Source organism: Colossoma macropomum, unplaced genomic scaffold (assembly GCF_904425465.1).
Source record: "Colossoma macropomum unplaced genomic scaffold, Colossoma_macropomum, whole genome shotgun sequence".
Classification (NCBI taxonomy): domain Eukaryota; kingdom Metazoa; phylum Chordata; class Actinopteri; order Characiformes; family Serrasalmidae; genus Colossoma; species Colossoma macropomum.
The window spans coordinates 175193-192500 of NW_023494808.1; the positions used below are offsets into that span (position 1 = coordinate 175193).

At 42.6% G+C, this 17308-nt stretch overlaps 1 protein-coding gene across 1 annotated transcript in view; it reads left to right on the forward strand.

Moving 5' to 3' along the window:
- The window catches only part of LOC118797673 (serine-rich adhesin for platelets-like), a 57484-nt gene that overhangs the window by 37593 nt on the left and 2583 nt on the right, over window positions 1-17308 (forward strand). The window contains exons 33-40 of the mRNA XM_036556949.1: window positions 2252-2342; window positions 2496-2631; window positions 3897-4078; window positions 4264-4413; window positions 6713-6846; window positions 9602-9735; window positions 12286-12380; window positions 16693-16939. Coding sequence (XP_036412842.1) covers window positions 2252-2342; window positions 2496-2631; window positions 3897-4078; window positions 4264-4413; window positions 6713-6846; window positions 9602-9735; window positions 12286-12380; window positions 16693-16939 — 1169 coding nt within the window. The remainder of the gene's footprint in view (window positions 1-2251; window positions 2343-2495; window positions 2632-3896; window positions 4079-4263; window positions 4414-6712; window positions 6847-9601; window positions 9736-12285; window positions 12381-16692; window positions 16940-17308) is intronic.

Genomic DNA, 17308 nt, shown 5'->3' on the forward strand with positions numbered 1-17308 from the left:
TGACTCAATCTGTGGCAGGCTGGGGCCATCAATGTAAGGGCTCTTGCATCGAGATTCCTGCACAGGCCCCAACCCGCTAAGGGTTTCTCTACTTGTCCTGACATAAACAAAGTCTCCGCTGAGTACCACGACTTGTCAAAGGTATTTAGTAAAGGCAAGGCCTAGATATTGCCTCTGGCACATTGTTGTTACAATGAGTGGTGAGGATTGATGGATTCCCTTCAGATGTCGTTTCTGACCATGTACCCCAGTTCTCTAGTTGCTTCTAGAGAGCATTTTGTCAGTTTATCAGGGCCTCTGTTAGTCTGTCATGGGGCTTCCATCCTCAGTCCAATTTACTGAGAGAGTAAATCAGGACCTCAAAATGGACTCTCAGGTGCTTGGCCTCTTCATGACCCATCTTGTGGTCTGAGCACCTGTTCTGGGTGGAGTATGCCCATAACTCCCTTTGGCACTCCACTTTGGGCATGTCTCCAACAGAGTGCCAATTCTCGTACCCTCCTCCCATGTTCCCAGAACAGGAGTCAGATATCGAGGTCCCAAGGGCCGTGACTATGTTAGGTAGTGTCAGAGCTCTTGAAAGAGAGAGCCCATGTTGAAGGCCATAGTAGTGCAACAGAGGACTGCCAAACAGAAATAGCACTTATGTCCCTCATACCATCTAGGGCAGTGAGTTTAGAAACCTACCATTGAGAGTGGAGTCCCAGAAACTTGCCCTATGATATGTGGGACCTTTCAAAGTGGTAAAACAGGTGAATCTGGTGACTTATTGGCTCCTCCCTGGAACCATGTGGATAAACCTGACATTTAATGTCTTCAGGCTGAATCTAGTCCTCTGTAGCCCCCGAACTCTGCCCTGTCCCTCTGCCAGGTCCCTGGCTTATATTGAGTGGCGGTTATTGGATTCCAATCGGGTATGGGGTAGGACCCAGTACCTAGTAGACAGGGAGGGGAATAGGCCGGAAGAGTGATGTTAGGTACTGGCCAGGCACATCTTGGACCCGGAGCTCATTAGAGCCTTTAGGAGGGACCAAGAGGCTGGTTTGGGAATAGTGGGAGACATTCCAAGAAGGGGGGTACTGTAACAGCCAGGCAACCTGCTAGACCACCTAGAGCAAGGACTGAGTAATTAGGGCTGAGCGGTAGCAGCTGTGGGTACCCTACTTAAGGGGTGCTCACACACCGTTCGCTGCTTAGTCTTGAGGTCACGCTGCTAAATGCTCTGACTCAGCCGATAATTGCGGTACCCATTTCACGTCTTTGCCTTTCATAAATTGTTCTCCAGCATAAATATAAAAAAATCTTGAGTGTGTCTTACTCTGTGTGTTTAGGGAGGGGCGCAGGTGAGATTAAAGAAGGGAGTTTTTGCTTTCAGTTTTGTGGAGCTCTTAGTTTGTGTCATCCTTTTAAACTTTAGTTAGCATGGCCCTTATCCCTTTCAGTGGCATGTTAGTCTGGCAGTGTGGTGATTGAGGATCGAGCTTTAAAAACCAGCAGCAGAGCTTTAAAATCTCTCCTCAAAGATCCAGGCAGTCAGTGCAGTGTGTAAACAGGGGTGATATGAGTTCTCTGTGTTGTTGTTGTGAGGATCTGTGCTGCTGAGTTCTGTACGGGTTCTAGAGGATGGACTGTTTTCACCAGTAAGAAGATCATTACAGTGATCAACTCTGCTGAACAAACGCAGCAACAAGTTTCTCTGTGTCGCTCTAAGACAGAAAAGGCTGAACATTTTTTTCGAATAATAAAAAGCTACCTTAGTGACTGTTTATATGCAGGACAAAACAGAGCTCAGAGTCTAAGATCAAACCCAGGTTTCCCACTTCAGGTTTGGTAAATGAAGCTAAAGAGCAGAGCTTCTCGTAAAGCAACTTTTTCTGAGTTGTAGTACCAACAATCATCGTTTCAGTTTTTTTGTGATTTAGGTGTAGATAATATATGAGAAATATCTGACACACAGCTGGTAGACCTCTACAGAGATTTACCAGCACAAATGGAAATGTATAATTGTGTGTTGTCAGTATAGCTTTAAAAATTTAAGTGGTTCCTAATGACATCACCTAGAGGTAACATGTACAAAGAGAAAAGCAAAGGCCCTAAAACTGAAACCTGTGGGTTCAGTCCAGAGACCAGAGAATATACAGTACCAAAAGCTGTTAGTAAGTGGGTTGTTTTCCGTCAGGGTACAATTACACACTAAACCTGTAAGTGTGTATGAAATATAGAGTCTCATACATATTATGTTCATCTATAGTAATCCTTCATCATGGAATCAGCAGACTCTGGACCAGCTGGGTATCCTGCCCCTCTACCTCAATCAAGGCTTCTGGGGCAAGTTTAGCTCTGTACGTTAAGCTGTATAATTTATTATTCTTGTCTTTTTTGTTGTTTGTTATTTTTACCTTGTAAACATATCCTGTCTTTATCTAGTTTTTGATCTGTGTTTATCCAATGGTTGGGTGTGTTATAAAACCTTTATTCCTGTGTGTTTCTTGAAGATGACAGTGAAGACCTTCATGAAATCATTCTTTCCATTTCTGAAGAAGCAGAAAATCCAGAATGGGAAACTCAGAAGATTGTTTACAGCAGCTAACAGTTTTACAGCAAAAAGCACCAGAACACTCACAAAAGCAGGTATTACCACATTACACACTGCATCAACACATAGGGGTTGTAGGATTTGATTATGTCCACCGTTGATTATATGTGTCTTCACAATTACATTAAAAAACAAAACTGTTGGGTCCACTTTTTTTACTTGGATACAAACACTCAATGGTGAAGAACAGTGCTTTTTGACCATACCAGAGTGGACTGAAAGTGAAACCCAGACCACCCAGAAAGTCCAGCTTGCGGACCTGAAAGCATACTGAACTCACAGATTAAGTGGTCCTGGGTCTGGAAAAAACTCTTGTCTGAAAATGCTCTTAGAGAGACAGCAGAGCAAGCAGCCAGTAACACCTTACAGTATACTAATCTAGCAGTTATGAAAGCATGAACTAATCTTACAGCATCTTGAAGGTTCAGCACATGAAAAGCAATGTAGTTTGGGGTGCATGTTCCCCATCTCCAAAACCATACTACAAATGGGGCCTGTCTTCCTTCATCTCTTCATGGATGGCAGCTTACCATCTGAAGCTCAATCCTAGCAAGACTGAGCTGCTATTCATCCCTGCAACTACAGGTCCTCATCATGATCTCACCATCTCATTCAAGAACTCTCTGATTGTTCCATCTGAAGAGGCAAGAAGTCTCGGTGCAAACTTGACTCGGTCATGCAGGTTTCTCCTGTACAACATCCAGAGGATTCAACCCTCTCTCACTTGAGAGGCCACTCAGGTGCTCGTTCAGTCCCTTGTCATCTCAAGGCTTGACTACTGCAACTCGCTCTTGGCTGGTCTTCCTATGCAGGCCATCAAGCCTCTGCAACTCATCCAGAATGCAGCAGCTCGGCTTGTCTTCAATCTTCCTAAGTTCAGTCACGTCACTCCACTGCTGCGCTCCCTTCACTGGCTTCCTGCAGCTGCATCAGATTTAAAACTTTGATGCCTACAAAGCCAAAAATGGACCAGCCCCTCCCTACCTAATGGCAATGGTCAAAACTTGAACAAACATACTTTCTCTAAGTAGACAACAGAGCACTTTTTGTAAGTCGCTCTTTATAAGAGCACCTGCTAAATGCTGTAAATGTTTATCTGTAATTGTGGTACTTAATCAGAGTATCTTCAGAATTAAAGTGATTACGGTGAGTTATAAATCCTAAGACCGGAGAGGAGGAAAAGAAGAACAGCAAGGGGCTTAAAACCGGGCCTTGTGGGACACCACACTGCCCACTTTTAATGGCAATATTGTGAAGATAATACTTGGTTAAATTCTTGTTTTCTCCCTGTGTCTGACAGCATGCACAACAGGCAACATCACTGAGGCAACAATTGCAGACCCTTCATTCCCTCTCGGCTATGACTCCACCCAGTTTGATGCATGCTTGGACATTACATTCCTGAAAGACAACATGGCAATCATCACTGAGAAAGTGGTAGACACCAGCTTCCAGACAGTCATTCTTAACAAGTTAAACCAGGTCAGCATTACTGAAGACCTTCTGTATCGGATGATGAGTTTTTTTTGTGTATAACTTTACTGATAGTGTATGTTAGTTTGTATGCATGTCTACTATGATGCTGCATGCATGTGTTCCTCTTGCAGTGCTTTGCGTAACAGTTCTATTAGGTTTTTGATGGCCTGTCTGTGTGTGTGTTGTTGCAGTTGTTCCCATCAGGCCTTCCAGATGGTGTGGTGCAGATTCTGAAGACCGTGTCTCTTGTGGCCTCTGTTAGTGACATCAACAAGTGGAACATCACCACAATTGACACACTGTCCTCTCTGATGCATAATGGAGACTGGGCCTCAGATCAGGTAGAATGTCTATGAGTGCCTGTTTGTGGGATGGACTAAGTTGTTAGTGGTTGCTAGAACATTACTATAGAAACCAGCTGATGGGCATTGCTGGCTGTGAATTCACAGGCATCCACTAGTTGGAGCTTGTAGCATGGAGAAAAAGGCTCAAAAAGTCTATTAGCCTGGTTCCAAAGGGTGCCCTAAGTCCTGCATTCCATGTACATGATGGCATCAACATGCAGGCATAGCTGGCAAGAGATTTTGAGGGTACAAGGAATCTGGCAAAATTACGTTAGTGGTCATATTCGTTCTTTAAAATTAGTTGATTTGTTGATCTACAGTGGCACAATATTGATTCTATTGTTGTAGTAGTAGACTTGCTTACACTGGGCCCTTTCCACATCATAGTGTACCTGTTGAATAAGTTGATATTGCATGGCAATGGTGTCATATGCATCATGTTCGGGGGTATGCATCACTTTTGAGTGAGCCTCTCCCCTTCAACTTCCTGCCCAATGCCACTGCAGCTGGCATAAATCCTGTGCTTTCCTGCCAAGCTAGACTTCTGGCATGCCAGAACTCAGATCCACTTATCCCACTTTCTATGCTGTTCTTAGACACAGGAAGTGATCATGGTCTTTCCCTTTATGTCTCTAAGTAGTTTCTCCATCAGCCATTGAAATCCACTTCTCAAATCAAGTGTGCTGAATATGGATGCTCCATGTAGTGACTCTAGTATTTCTTGAATTTGAGGCATTGGATATGCATCCAGATGGGTTTTGGCATTTCGTGCACAGTAGTCCATGCAAAACCGCATACTGCCATCCTTCTTTGGCACCACCAGTGATGCCCATGGAGAGGTGGAAGGTCGAATGATATGTTTTTCCATGTCATCAATGTCTTGGCTGATTATTTGTTGTCTTGCCACAGCCATTTGTCTGTTGTGATGATCTGGTGTTGGATAACACCATTATGTTCCATCTCATCTGTGCCCACTGTTGGCCAGTCAAAAAGCAAGCTCTCTATTAGATGTCTGCTTTCTTTGGAAACATCTGCTGCATGTGAGCCACTGTTTACTTTGACACTGAAGAAATTCAGTCAGCTGTAGGGCAAATTGCCAAAATTCACATTCATTTAATGCTCTGCCAGAAAGTCCAGGTCACCAATTTGTAATGGTGGTGGTAGAACTACCCACACAGTCACTAATGAAACAATGACTTAGGGTTTAAAGCTAGCATGCCGTATACCCTGTGCAGATGTAACCACTCTCAAACCCAGATAGCATACACAAAGTGTATACGTGCAAAAAAAGCATCTGCAAATCCACACCAAAAGTGAATATACACGTAGTTCCTATATACACAGAAAAAGTCCAGAAACATAGTCTTCAGCCTACAAGAGTCTGTGTCTTGGATAAACAGATCAGCCTCACCAACATGCACTTTCATGGTGTTACGGGATGGCAGGGGGGTAGATCCAAATGCAGAGAATGAAAAAAGGTTTAAATGGATTAAGATCAAACCATGAACATGACAATGCGCCAACAGGAAGGGCAGGTGTGCTCAAAGGCAAGCATCAAAATAAAATAAAAAATAACCAGAAAACAAGGCATTCAAAATGAAATTAGGTAAACTTTGCTTTTTCCCTTTCCCTTTTTTCCTTTGGGAGCTGTTTCTCTTTTTAGCTGTCTTTTTTCTTCTTTTTGCTTTTTTTCCCTTTTCTAAAATACCATATCATACTGTACCGGTCACCCCTCTACAAAATTGTGACAATTTTTGCCAAAGCCTTAAATGCAGAGGTTAACAGGTGTGTCTGGTTGGTGCTGATTAGCCCATGGGCTTCTGGGAACTGAAGTTCCTTAGGCTATTAGCACCATCATCACCATCTGCTGACAGTTGGTGGCATGAGCTGGACCCTTACACATGGCGTTATTAAGTCCATGAGATGAAGATGGATGGTACGATAACAGGGGTGTAGTGCTGCTAGTAGGTTTGATTCCAAGGTTGATGCTGTACTAATAAACTGTATCCCCCTAAAGTTCCTCTGTGACCCTTGCCTTAGTTCCACAATCCATCCACCAATGCTCAGGGGTACCGGATTTTAACATCCAAAGCCATAAAAGTGAAGTCCTTATTGAGTTCTCCCAATCCTGGACTTTGTATGAAAAGCATAAATCACATAAGTTTGTTTGTTTGCTTAAAACCTACAATGAAAAAAGAATCCAAGTTGGGACAGGGCTTGCATTTCTCTGATGCCTGGTTTTGCTGTATGAGTTTGTATGGAGATGGAATGATATGTTTGTGTTTGTGTGTTGTAGAGTAAAGCAGTGATTATGAAGTATCTGAGCGTGGCTGGTAACACTCTGGGGACTGCTGAGATAAACACAATCGGCTCCAACCTCTGTTCCTTGGATCCCAGTGTCCTTAAAACCATCACTGCTGAAAGCCTGAAGTAAGTACACTTTCAGATCTGAACAATTCAACACAATGCTGGCCAAAGTGCTGTAATACAGTGAAAGAAGTCAGAAGAAGTAGGTGAATCTGCTGTCATGCTCTTTGGATGTTTGCACTTGAAATTAGACTGTAGGTGTTACATTTACCTTCTTCTGCCCTACCCCTGTTTCTGTTCTCTCTGGTTAAGCCCCACAGAAAAATTGAAATAATACATTAGTTAGGAGAGAATAAACACTACTATGGTATAATATCTACAGATATCTGATGTACATACACTATATTGCCAAAAGTATTCACTCACCCATCCAAATCATTAAATTCAGGTGTTCCAATCACTTCCATGGCCTCAGGTGTATAAAACCAAGCACCTAGGCCTGCACACTGCTTCTACAGACATTAAAGAATGGGTCACTCTCAGGAGCTCAGTGAGTTCCAGCGTGGTACCGTGATAGGACGCCACCTGTGCAACAAGTCCAGTCGTGAAATTTCCTCACTACTAAATATTCCACAGTCAACTGTCAGTGGGATTATAACAAAGTGGAAGTGATTGGGAACGACAGCAACTCAGCCACGAAGTGGTCGGCCACGTAAAATGACAGAGCGGGGTCAGCGGATGCTGAGGCACAGTGCGCAGAGGTCACCAACTTTCTGCAGAGTCAATCACTACAGACCTCCAAACTTCATGTAGCCTTCAGATCAGCTCAAGAACAGCGTAGAGAGCTTCATGGAATGGGTTTCCATGGCCGAGCAGCTGCATCCAAGCCTTACATCACCAAGCGCAATGCAAAGCGTCGAATGCAGTGGTGTAAAGCGCCGCCACTGGACTCTAGAGCTGTGGAGACGCGTTCTCTGGAGTGATGAATCACGCTTCTCCGTCTGGCAATCCGATGGACGAGTCTGGGTTTGGCGGTTGCCAGGAGACGGTACTTGTCTGACTGCATTGTGCCGAGTGTAAAGTTTGGTGGAGGGGGGATGGTGTGGGGTTGTTTTTCAGGTGTTGGGCTCGGACCCTTAGTTCCAGTGAAAGGAGCTCTTAATGCTTCAGCACCAAGAGATTTTGGACAATTTCATGCTCCCAACTTTGTGGGAACAGTTTGGGGAGTTTGGCCCCTTCCTGTTCCAACATGACTGCGCACCAGTGCACAAAGCAGCTCCATAAAGACATGGATGAGCGAGTTTGGTGTGGAAGAACTTGACTGGCCTGCACAGAGTTCTGACCTCAACCCGATAGAACACCTTTGGGATGAATTAGAGCGGAGACTGCGAGCCAGGCCTTCTCGTCCAACATCAGTGTCTGACCTCACAAATGCGCTTCTGGAAGAAGGTCTAAAATTCCCATAAACACTCCTAAACCTTGTGGAAAGCCTTCCCAGAAGAGTTGAAGCTGTTATAGCTGCAAAGGGTGAGCCGACATCATATTAAACGCTATGGATTAAGAACGGGATGTGGCTCAATTTCATATGCGTGTGAAGGCAGACAAGAGAATACTTTTGGCAATATAGTGTCTGTTGATGCCATATAAAAAATTAAACAAAATGTATAAATTGGGGCTAAATCTACCAGGATTAGCACAGCAGAGAAATGTAATGTTTATTTCTATAACTATAAACTCAGTAAAGTAAAATGCAGATATTTCAGTGCAGTACTACAGCATCACAAACATCTGCAGTTTGATACATGCATCACCACATTTCAGTTTAAAATAACAGTCACATTAAACATCTGTCTGATGCTGGTCAATGTTTTTAAAGGAATATTTGGCGATACTGGTATAATTCCAATATCGTTGTGCATCCCTTCTATCTACCAAACCGTGGATTTTCCAAAGAGTGGTAAATTTGTAGTTGGATTTAGGTGTTTAGAAGATTTATTTGTGAATTATTGAAGTTGAATACTTGTAATTTATGTTTTCAATAGAAAATAATTCCTTTTACATTTTTTTAAATTTGACAATTTTTCCATTCAGACCGTCTAACCCTCATGAAAAAGAAACAATAGAAAGGTTTTGCTTTCTAAAGGGAATTGGCTTAGTGGTTTCCTATAGAGACCAATAGTTTCTTGTACAACACTTTTGGATTCCACTAGGAAACCATGAAATGCATTTAGAATCAGCCATTGTTCACCTGTTAAAACATTAGAATCCTTTACACTGTGATGTCAACCCATTAAAAAAACCAGATCACATTGCAAAACCATCAGGAACCAACAGAAGCACTTAATGGTTAGTGTGTTTGTTTTTTTTTTCAGAAAAGTACTTGTTACCCATCTAAAAACAACAGTCAGTCACATGCCTGTGCAAATGAATTCACTGTTTTTATGAAAACATCATGTCAGTATAAAATAAAACTGCCCACAAATGTGCTAATTTGTCTCTGAGCGAAGACAAGCAGCGTCCATCAGTCACAAGCCGCCCAACAAGGAAAGCTTCATTTTTACCTTTATGTACTTGAGTATGTTTAAAATGTAGATACTCTCTGAATTTTACTGAAAGACATTTTTGGCTCCACACTTTTAACTGAGTAAGTAGTAAATGTGAAGTAATAACATTCATGCCCACTGAAACACCTGTGCTGGGAGAAGTGAATAGATGGGCTGAATGGATTTGCTGATTGGTTTCATTGCTCTACAGATTTTAGTGCTTTCTCATATGTAGCTGTTTGTGTCTCACAGGCAACAGCAATGTCGATTCACTTTGGCTTGTATGTTTAAAACTCCTGTAAAAACTCCTGAGTTTTCTTTCTTCCTTTCTGCAGGTCAGCGAACGCTGTGAATGCATCCTCATGTTCCATCGATCAGAAATCAGCTCTGTACAGCATCGCCAAGTCCTCGTTCAGCACTCAACGCAGCGACCCCACAGTTTACTACCAGCTCATCAGCTCTTACCTGGGTAACCTCGATACAACGACTATGCACAAGTTCTCATTTCACAGTAAAGCATCCTGGTTTTTAATCTCTGCAAAACATTGTGAAGTAAAAAACCAGATTTTCCATAATATAAAGACAGAATATGATGCACTTTTACAAATAAATTAAGCCAATCATAGTGCACCTTCCACTAAACCCCTCCCCTAAATACAGGATGCCCAGTCACAGCTTAGCAACAGAAACTAGGCCTGTGCAGCTCTGACCAGCTTTCAGAGTTAAAGAAAATGTCATAATATGGTGTTTTACATCAGGAGTTCTGGACGGGGAGTTTTCTCAAATGATGTCATAAGAACAGGAATGATAGAATATCTGGCAACACTTATTTTAATACTTAAGTACTAAGTGCTTTTATACTGAAGTACATTTAGCCCTTGTAAGTCTTGGGTTATTTTTTTAAATACTGATTTTGCCTTTATACACCACATTAAAAATTCCAATTCCAAATTTTACAGAACTCCTAAAAACAAGCTTAATATCTCTCTCTCTCTCTCTCAGATTCAGGCTTCTTCATATGACAAAAAATTTTTAAAAAGTTGAACGCATCCCAAGTCCTGTCCTGTTTGCAGACTTTTACACACTTGTTCAATTTTTATGTCAAATTTCTATTATTCTATCTCCATTTTTTCATGGTCTGTCCACATCACACAAGAACTAGCATAGCATTTCAAGCTAGCACTTTTGACAGAAGTTGACGCCAGTGCTCACCGTGACTTTGGACTGCGTTCATTTTCGACTTAGCCTGACTTTGGCTGACTCACATATGGTCACATATGGATGATTAACGGCTTTGCAACTCCTGAAACAGCACTTCAACAGTTGAAGAGCTTCCGGTGAAACTTCCTGTGATTGAGCAGTTTCAGCAGCATAAACAATACAGAGTTATTTCTCAAAAAACAGAATTTTCATCACTTTTTTAAATCATGTTTTGACATAGTATGTTAACATTGTTAAAGTTTTAAACATACCATTTACTGTCCAGGACTTAGAGTCCATATTTGGAAACTTAACTGCAAAACAGCCTGTTTTTAATTCATTTTTTGTGATGTCACAAAGGTGACACATTTACATACATTCAGCTACAGCAGTTTAGCTCCACCCTTCAGTCTACAGCAGTTTAGCTCCACCATTCAGTCTACAGCAGATCAGACTCACCCATTCAGTCTACAGCAGTTTAGCTCCACCATTCAGCTACAGCAGTTTAGCTCCACCATTCAGTCTACAGCAGTTTAGCTCCACCATTCAGCTACAGCAGTTTAGCTCCACCATTCAGTCTACAGCAGTTTAGCTCCACCATTCAGCTACAGCAGTTTAGCTCCACCCCTTCAGCTACAGCAGTTTAGCTCCACCCTTCAGCTACAGCAGTTTAGCTCCACCCTTCAGCTACAGCAGTTTAGCCCCACCCATTCAGTCTACAGCAGTTTAGCCCCACCCATTCAGTCTACAGCAGTTTAGCCCCACCATTCAGTCTACAGCAGTTTAGCTCCACCATTCAGTCTACAGCAGTTTAGCTCCACCCATTCAGTCTACAGCAGTTTAGCCCCACCATTCAGTCTACAGCAGTTTAGCTCCACCATTCAGTCTACAGCAGTTTAGCTCCACCATTCAGCTACAGCAGTTTAGCTCCACCATTCAGTCTACAGCAGTTTAGCTCCACCATTCAGTCTACAGCAGTTTAGCTCCACCCATTCAGTCTACAGCAGTTTAGCCCCACCATTCAGTCTACAGCAGTTTAGCTCCACCATTCAGTCTACAGCAGTTTAGCTCCACCATTCAGCTACAGCAGTTTAGCTCCACCATTCAGCTACAGCAGTTTAGCTCCACCATTCAGCTACAGCAGTTTAGCTCCACCATTCAGCTACAGCAGTTTAGCTCCACCGATTTAACCTACAGCAATTTAGCACCACCGATTCAGATTATAGCCCATACAGTTTGGCTCCACACCAACAAATAAGCATCAACATATAGGAAGTAAGATGGTTAATCATCCAGTATATGTTTGTTATCTAAAACGTGTTCAAAAATTGTAATTATCGATTGGAATTATAGCAATTAACCATCAGCTAATAGTTTATAGGTGTAAACATCAAAAGAGTCACAGAAAAGATTTGAGATCATTTTACACTCTGCTCATATAGATTTAATGCAATCAAACTTTAAGCATAATTTAGTGAGTTTATCAGGTTTGGTGTCCCTTTTGCAAATTCACTGTTTTCTGAATTTAAAATACTTGGAAAACTAATGTTTTTGTAGTTGCATAATTGCTGAACTTAATGAAATATATAATTCAACAGCAGCTGTGTCTTGAATTTAGTTTCAGATTGCACCAGAATTTTAATGCTAAAATCACTAAAGTGTTTTTTCCAGGAATAATGATGATGGACATTGTTACATGGGATTGGTTTCTGAATTTATCATCTTCGTCATGAGTTTTCATGTCTGAGAATTTTTACTGTATTTCATGTTACCCAGTCTTGCCAAATAAATAACTAATTTATTTTATGTATGTGTTTAGGTGGAGCTCCTCTGGAGGATATAATTGCTCTTTCTACTCTCAACATCAGCGTGGATATCACCACCTTCTTAAATCTGAACCCTGATGTGATCAAGGTATGATCTAGTTGACTGGAACAGAGTGGCTCTACCATACCCAGCTTCTTTAGTGCCAGTGATGCTGTTCACCAATGCAGGACAGAGCTGTTCTTGCCAACCAGAGAATCTGCTAAAGCTCACTTGGACAGATGATGTTATGCTTTTCTGAAAAAGAGGTGTTAGACTTTATCTGCTTAGTTTGCTGGTGCCTCATTAAATGGCCAAAAGTACCTGGACATTCACAACATCAGTTACTTCTCAAATTATTCTCAGAGCGCAATAAAATTTTATCGTAAAATCACTAAAATGTTCTCTGAGACAATACATTGATTTGTCCACCTAAATGAGCTTGTTGGATGTCCCATTCCAAAACTATGAGGATTAATATGGAGATGCCTTCATTGCAGCTATAACAGCTTCCACTGTTCTGGGAAGCTTTCCAGTCATCTGACAGCTACTGCACACAGTCTAAATTATACTGCACACTGTTTAAATATAACTGCAGCCATCTAAAGGCTCCAGCACTCAGCCTAAAGACTACTCTAGTTGTCTAAAAGCTACTGCACACTGTCCAAAGACTACTCCAGCCATCTAAAGGCTGCCGCACACCGTCTAAAGATTATTACAGCTGTCTAAAGACTACTGCACACAGCCTAAAGATTACAGCAGCCATTTAAAAAATGTACATCACACCATCGAAAGACCACTGCAGCCTTCTGAAGGCAACTGTATAAAAAGTACTGCAGGTGTCAAAAGACTACTGCACACTGGACCTTTGCACTTAGAACAGCCCCCACTGTTCTGGGAAGCTTTCCACAAGACTTTGGAGCATGTCTATGGGATCTTGTGCCAATTTAGTCAAAAGAGCATTTGTGAGGTCAGACACTGATGTTGGATGAGAGGACCTGGCTCTGTGGCTGACATCAGTGTTGAAAGCACATCCACGGCTTCATCCACCAGAAAATCTGAATCTCCAGACTAACTGCTTTCCTCACTCACAGCACAACTTCACTCCGTCTATCAGGACCGCTAGCCTCTTTTAGTGCTGTGCTATTAAGCTATTAAGACCAGAGGTGGTCTAATTTTAGGTATGAAGGGCAACAACACAGCTCTAATAAGGGTCCAGTACGGCGGGGCGCAGTTTGCAGCTGTGCTGGGAATACATGCTGTCTAGAACCATGTTAGCTTTATGGTCACTGCTGTGAGTGAGCGGGATGTCAGGCACCCAAGCTGAGATGGTATATATAAGAAGTATAAATCTAGTGCAAAAACGTGCTGACAAAATGTACTGTCAAATAGGCCCTTAAGTTGGATAACCAACTTAGGGAGACCTGTAGGGAGCAGCACTGCACTTGTGGGTTAGAATGCCATCCTTGATTTCTTCCAGACCTCCTTTGGTCTCTGACCCTCTCAGCAGTTAGGGCGCACACGTCTTTCTAATCAGAAGCTGGAAGCTTGTATACAGGAAGGCTGGTGCCTATACTGTGGGAAGTCTGGTCATTTATGTTCTGGTTGCCCTGAACTGGCTGGAAAAACTGGGGTCCATTGCAGGGAAGGAGGCCTGTAAGGGACCCAAACCAGTCCACCCAGACACTAGGACACTAGGTTAACTGGCATCCTCTAATAGTGTGATAATCTAGAGAAGAGACTTCAAGAGACCTTGAATCATTTGTATTCGCTTCAGCCATTGACAGTCACCCCTTGGCACTAGACAGGTTAAACAACAGACCTGGCCCTTCACTGTACAGCTGGGTCAGCACATGGAGCAGACTTCCTTACTGCTCATCCAGGCACCGAAGTGCCAGTTAGTACTAGCCTTTCCCTGGCTGCAATGACACAACCCTCACCTGGATTGGCTGACCCGGGTCTCTGGTGGGCTGGGGACTCCAGTGCAAGGGGTCATGCATTGATGGGTGAGGGTCTACCCTACCAGCTGGGGCGGGATTTTCTTTGTAGGGAAGAAGGATGGGGGCCTTGATTATAAAGGTCTAAACAACGACCTAATCAAGGACAATTATCCCTTACTAATGATGTCTTCAGTGTTTGAGGCATTGGAGCAGGCCTCAGTTTTTACCACTCTGCACCAGTGCAGTCCCTATAACCTCATTAGGTTGCACAAAGAAGATAAGTGGAAGACAGCATTTATTACTCCATCTGGGCATTACAAGTACCTTGCAATGAGAGTGACATCACAGAGCGGTCGCACCCCACATCTCTTTGTATTTTTCCACTGTTTCAGGCGAAACTTTAGTGCTGAGGCAGCCCCGTTGACCGCTCTTACTAAAAAGGCAATGGGTCGCATTCAGTGGACCCCAGAAGCCCAGAAAGCCATTAAAGATTTCAAGCGTTGTTTGACTTGCGCACTGGTTTTGCAGTTGCCCAATCCTGCTTTGCTGTTTGTAGTGGAGGTTGATGCCTCTAATGTAGACGTAGGGGCAGTGTTGTCCCAGCATTCTGAGGACAACCAGAAGTTATACTCCTGTGCTTTCTACTCATATCATCTTACTCCCACCAAACACAACTACGATGTGGGGAACCTTGAGTTGTTGGTGGTGAAGTTGGCCCTGGAAGAATGGAGACACTGGCTGGAGGGGGCCAAACATTCTTTCCTTGTCTGGACAAATCATAAGAATTTGCCACTCATACAACAGGCCAAACATCTTAACCCCCATCTGACCAGGTGGATGTTGTTCTTCAGTTGCATTGTTTCTACACTCTCTTTTTGACCCAGCTCAAAAAACATCAAGCTTGACGCCCTCTCCAGGCAGTAGGATGCACTCCCTGCTAACCAGTTTCCCGAAACTATTAATTGCAGATACATAATCATCGCTTTGTTATGTTGGCTACTGGAGTTGGCCATCCAGGAGGCTCTTCAAACCAAGCCAGACCCTGGGGGTGGGAGTGTTCCATCGTCTGTTAGGGCCCAGGTTCTCCAGTGGGGTCATTCCTTCCCGTTTACTAACCATCCAGGATGGACTCGTATACTGGAGTTCCTTAAAAGAATAAAAAGCCCAAAACTAAATCTGCAGGTCTGCTCCTCTGCCCATACCATCCAGGCCTTGGTCAATGATCTCCATTGACTTCATCACTGGCCTATCGCCATCTCAGGGCAATACAGTGAGTATGGTTGTGGTAGATCGATTTTTCCAAAGTCTGTAGATTTAAATCCCTACCAAAACTTCCCTATCTGAATAGTTGAGTATTCAGGGCAGGCCCTAGTTAAATATGAGATTTTGTGTTTTCAAAAGTCATGTAGTATACACCCAGCTTTAAGGAACTAGGCCTGGGGCCATATTACGGAAACATCTTAACTCTGAAATCTTATCTGTTTAGTTGGACTGGATTTGGACAGTTCCTAACTTCATAATCTCATCATGAACTCCAGATAAGAAAACAGCATCACACAAACATCCTAACTAGACTGAACCTCCTAAATCCTGTCCTAACTTTAGGATGAACCCCAACAGGGTCCTCACTTCTGTTTAAGGTCCGTTTCTATGGTTTTTAGGCAGCTGTGTCAGCAGCATAGTTCACTACCAGCATAATGAGCTCCATTTGTTTCTACTGTAAAACGCTGCTTTCACTGTGAGATGATTTTCTTTTCTAACTCTGCGTTTTAAAGATCTCAGACGCTGCAGACTCGATCTCCACCGCCCCTCTGATCACCTTCGTGTGTTAATGTTGATGATGAAATATTACAGTGATGGTGGTGAATAATGAGGAGACGGAGCTGAATGTGTGTCTGTTTATTAGGAGGAGTAACGTTAGCGCGCTCGGCTAAAGCGTTTGGGAAATGGAGACTGAAACTGGGGAGTAGCGATGCTCTGATAAACAGCAGGGGGCGCTCTCACAGCATTCACACCTTACAGTTTATCACACTTTAGTTCTGTTTGACCTTTTTTACATCAGTAACAGCAGCAGCAATTACATTTTTAAAATTATTGACATTCACATAACATATTGATTGTGTTTACATTTCAGCTGTGCGCATGTCATTGGTTGCTAGGTAACAGACATGCTAGGTGATTGTCGACTTCGATCGAGCAGGTTAAGATTTAAGTGGAGATAAGACGCTGTAAGATAAGATAAAAATCCTAAATTAAGGTTAGATTTGCTTCTGTCATACAAATTTGTGAGAATCTTATCTTGACCTGTCAGATCTTAACTGAAGACTAAAGAGAGGAGGTTTCTGTAATACAGTCACTGGTATTAACCGTTGGAAATAAATTAGTGAAACATTTTAAAAAGTTTATATATTTTTTTTTCTGTACTGAATGATAACATTTTTGGAAAAGCTCTAAGGCTGTGATTGTTTATGTTTGTGTTTCAGGCCCTGAATGTGAGCACAGTGATCAGCCTGATGGGACAAAACAAGGCTGACCTGAAGCTGTTTGAGAACACCACAACGGTCAGGATGTGGGCGGCTCAGCAGTACAATTCTGATTTGGCGGTACTCGGACTTTCAGGAGGCAAAGCGGACCCCGTCAGCTCTACGGCTGCACCGGCCACTACAGTCACAACACTACTAACTAACACCACCATCACACAGACCAACCAGACCGTCAACGCCACGACGGGTAAGACACTGTTCATCAAAACCAGTCATTCATGGAAGAACCACACAGCACTGAGCTACAGAGAGGGGGAAACAGGAATTCAGACAGTTTTGATGCCTCCTTTACATTTACACATGTAATGTCTTTGGCTTTGTACTTGTAAAGAGTGTAAACAAATATATTAAATTAAAAAAAAATTGCTGAACAGTAAAAAATCAGACACCACAACTTAATAACATTACTGCTCTGCTGCAAAGTTGCTGTTGTTGGCATCTACAGTAAGAAGTAAATAACCTTTTGCAACATTGCGTTTCAGTTTTGCACATTATTTGGAAGTTTTTCTTTAATACCCTTTATTCTGAAATTGACAGAACCATTTGCATGCATAAA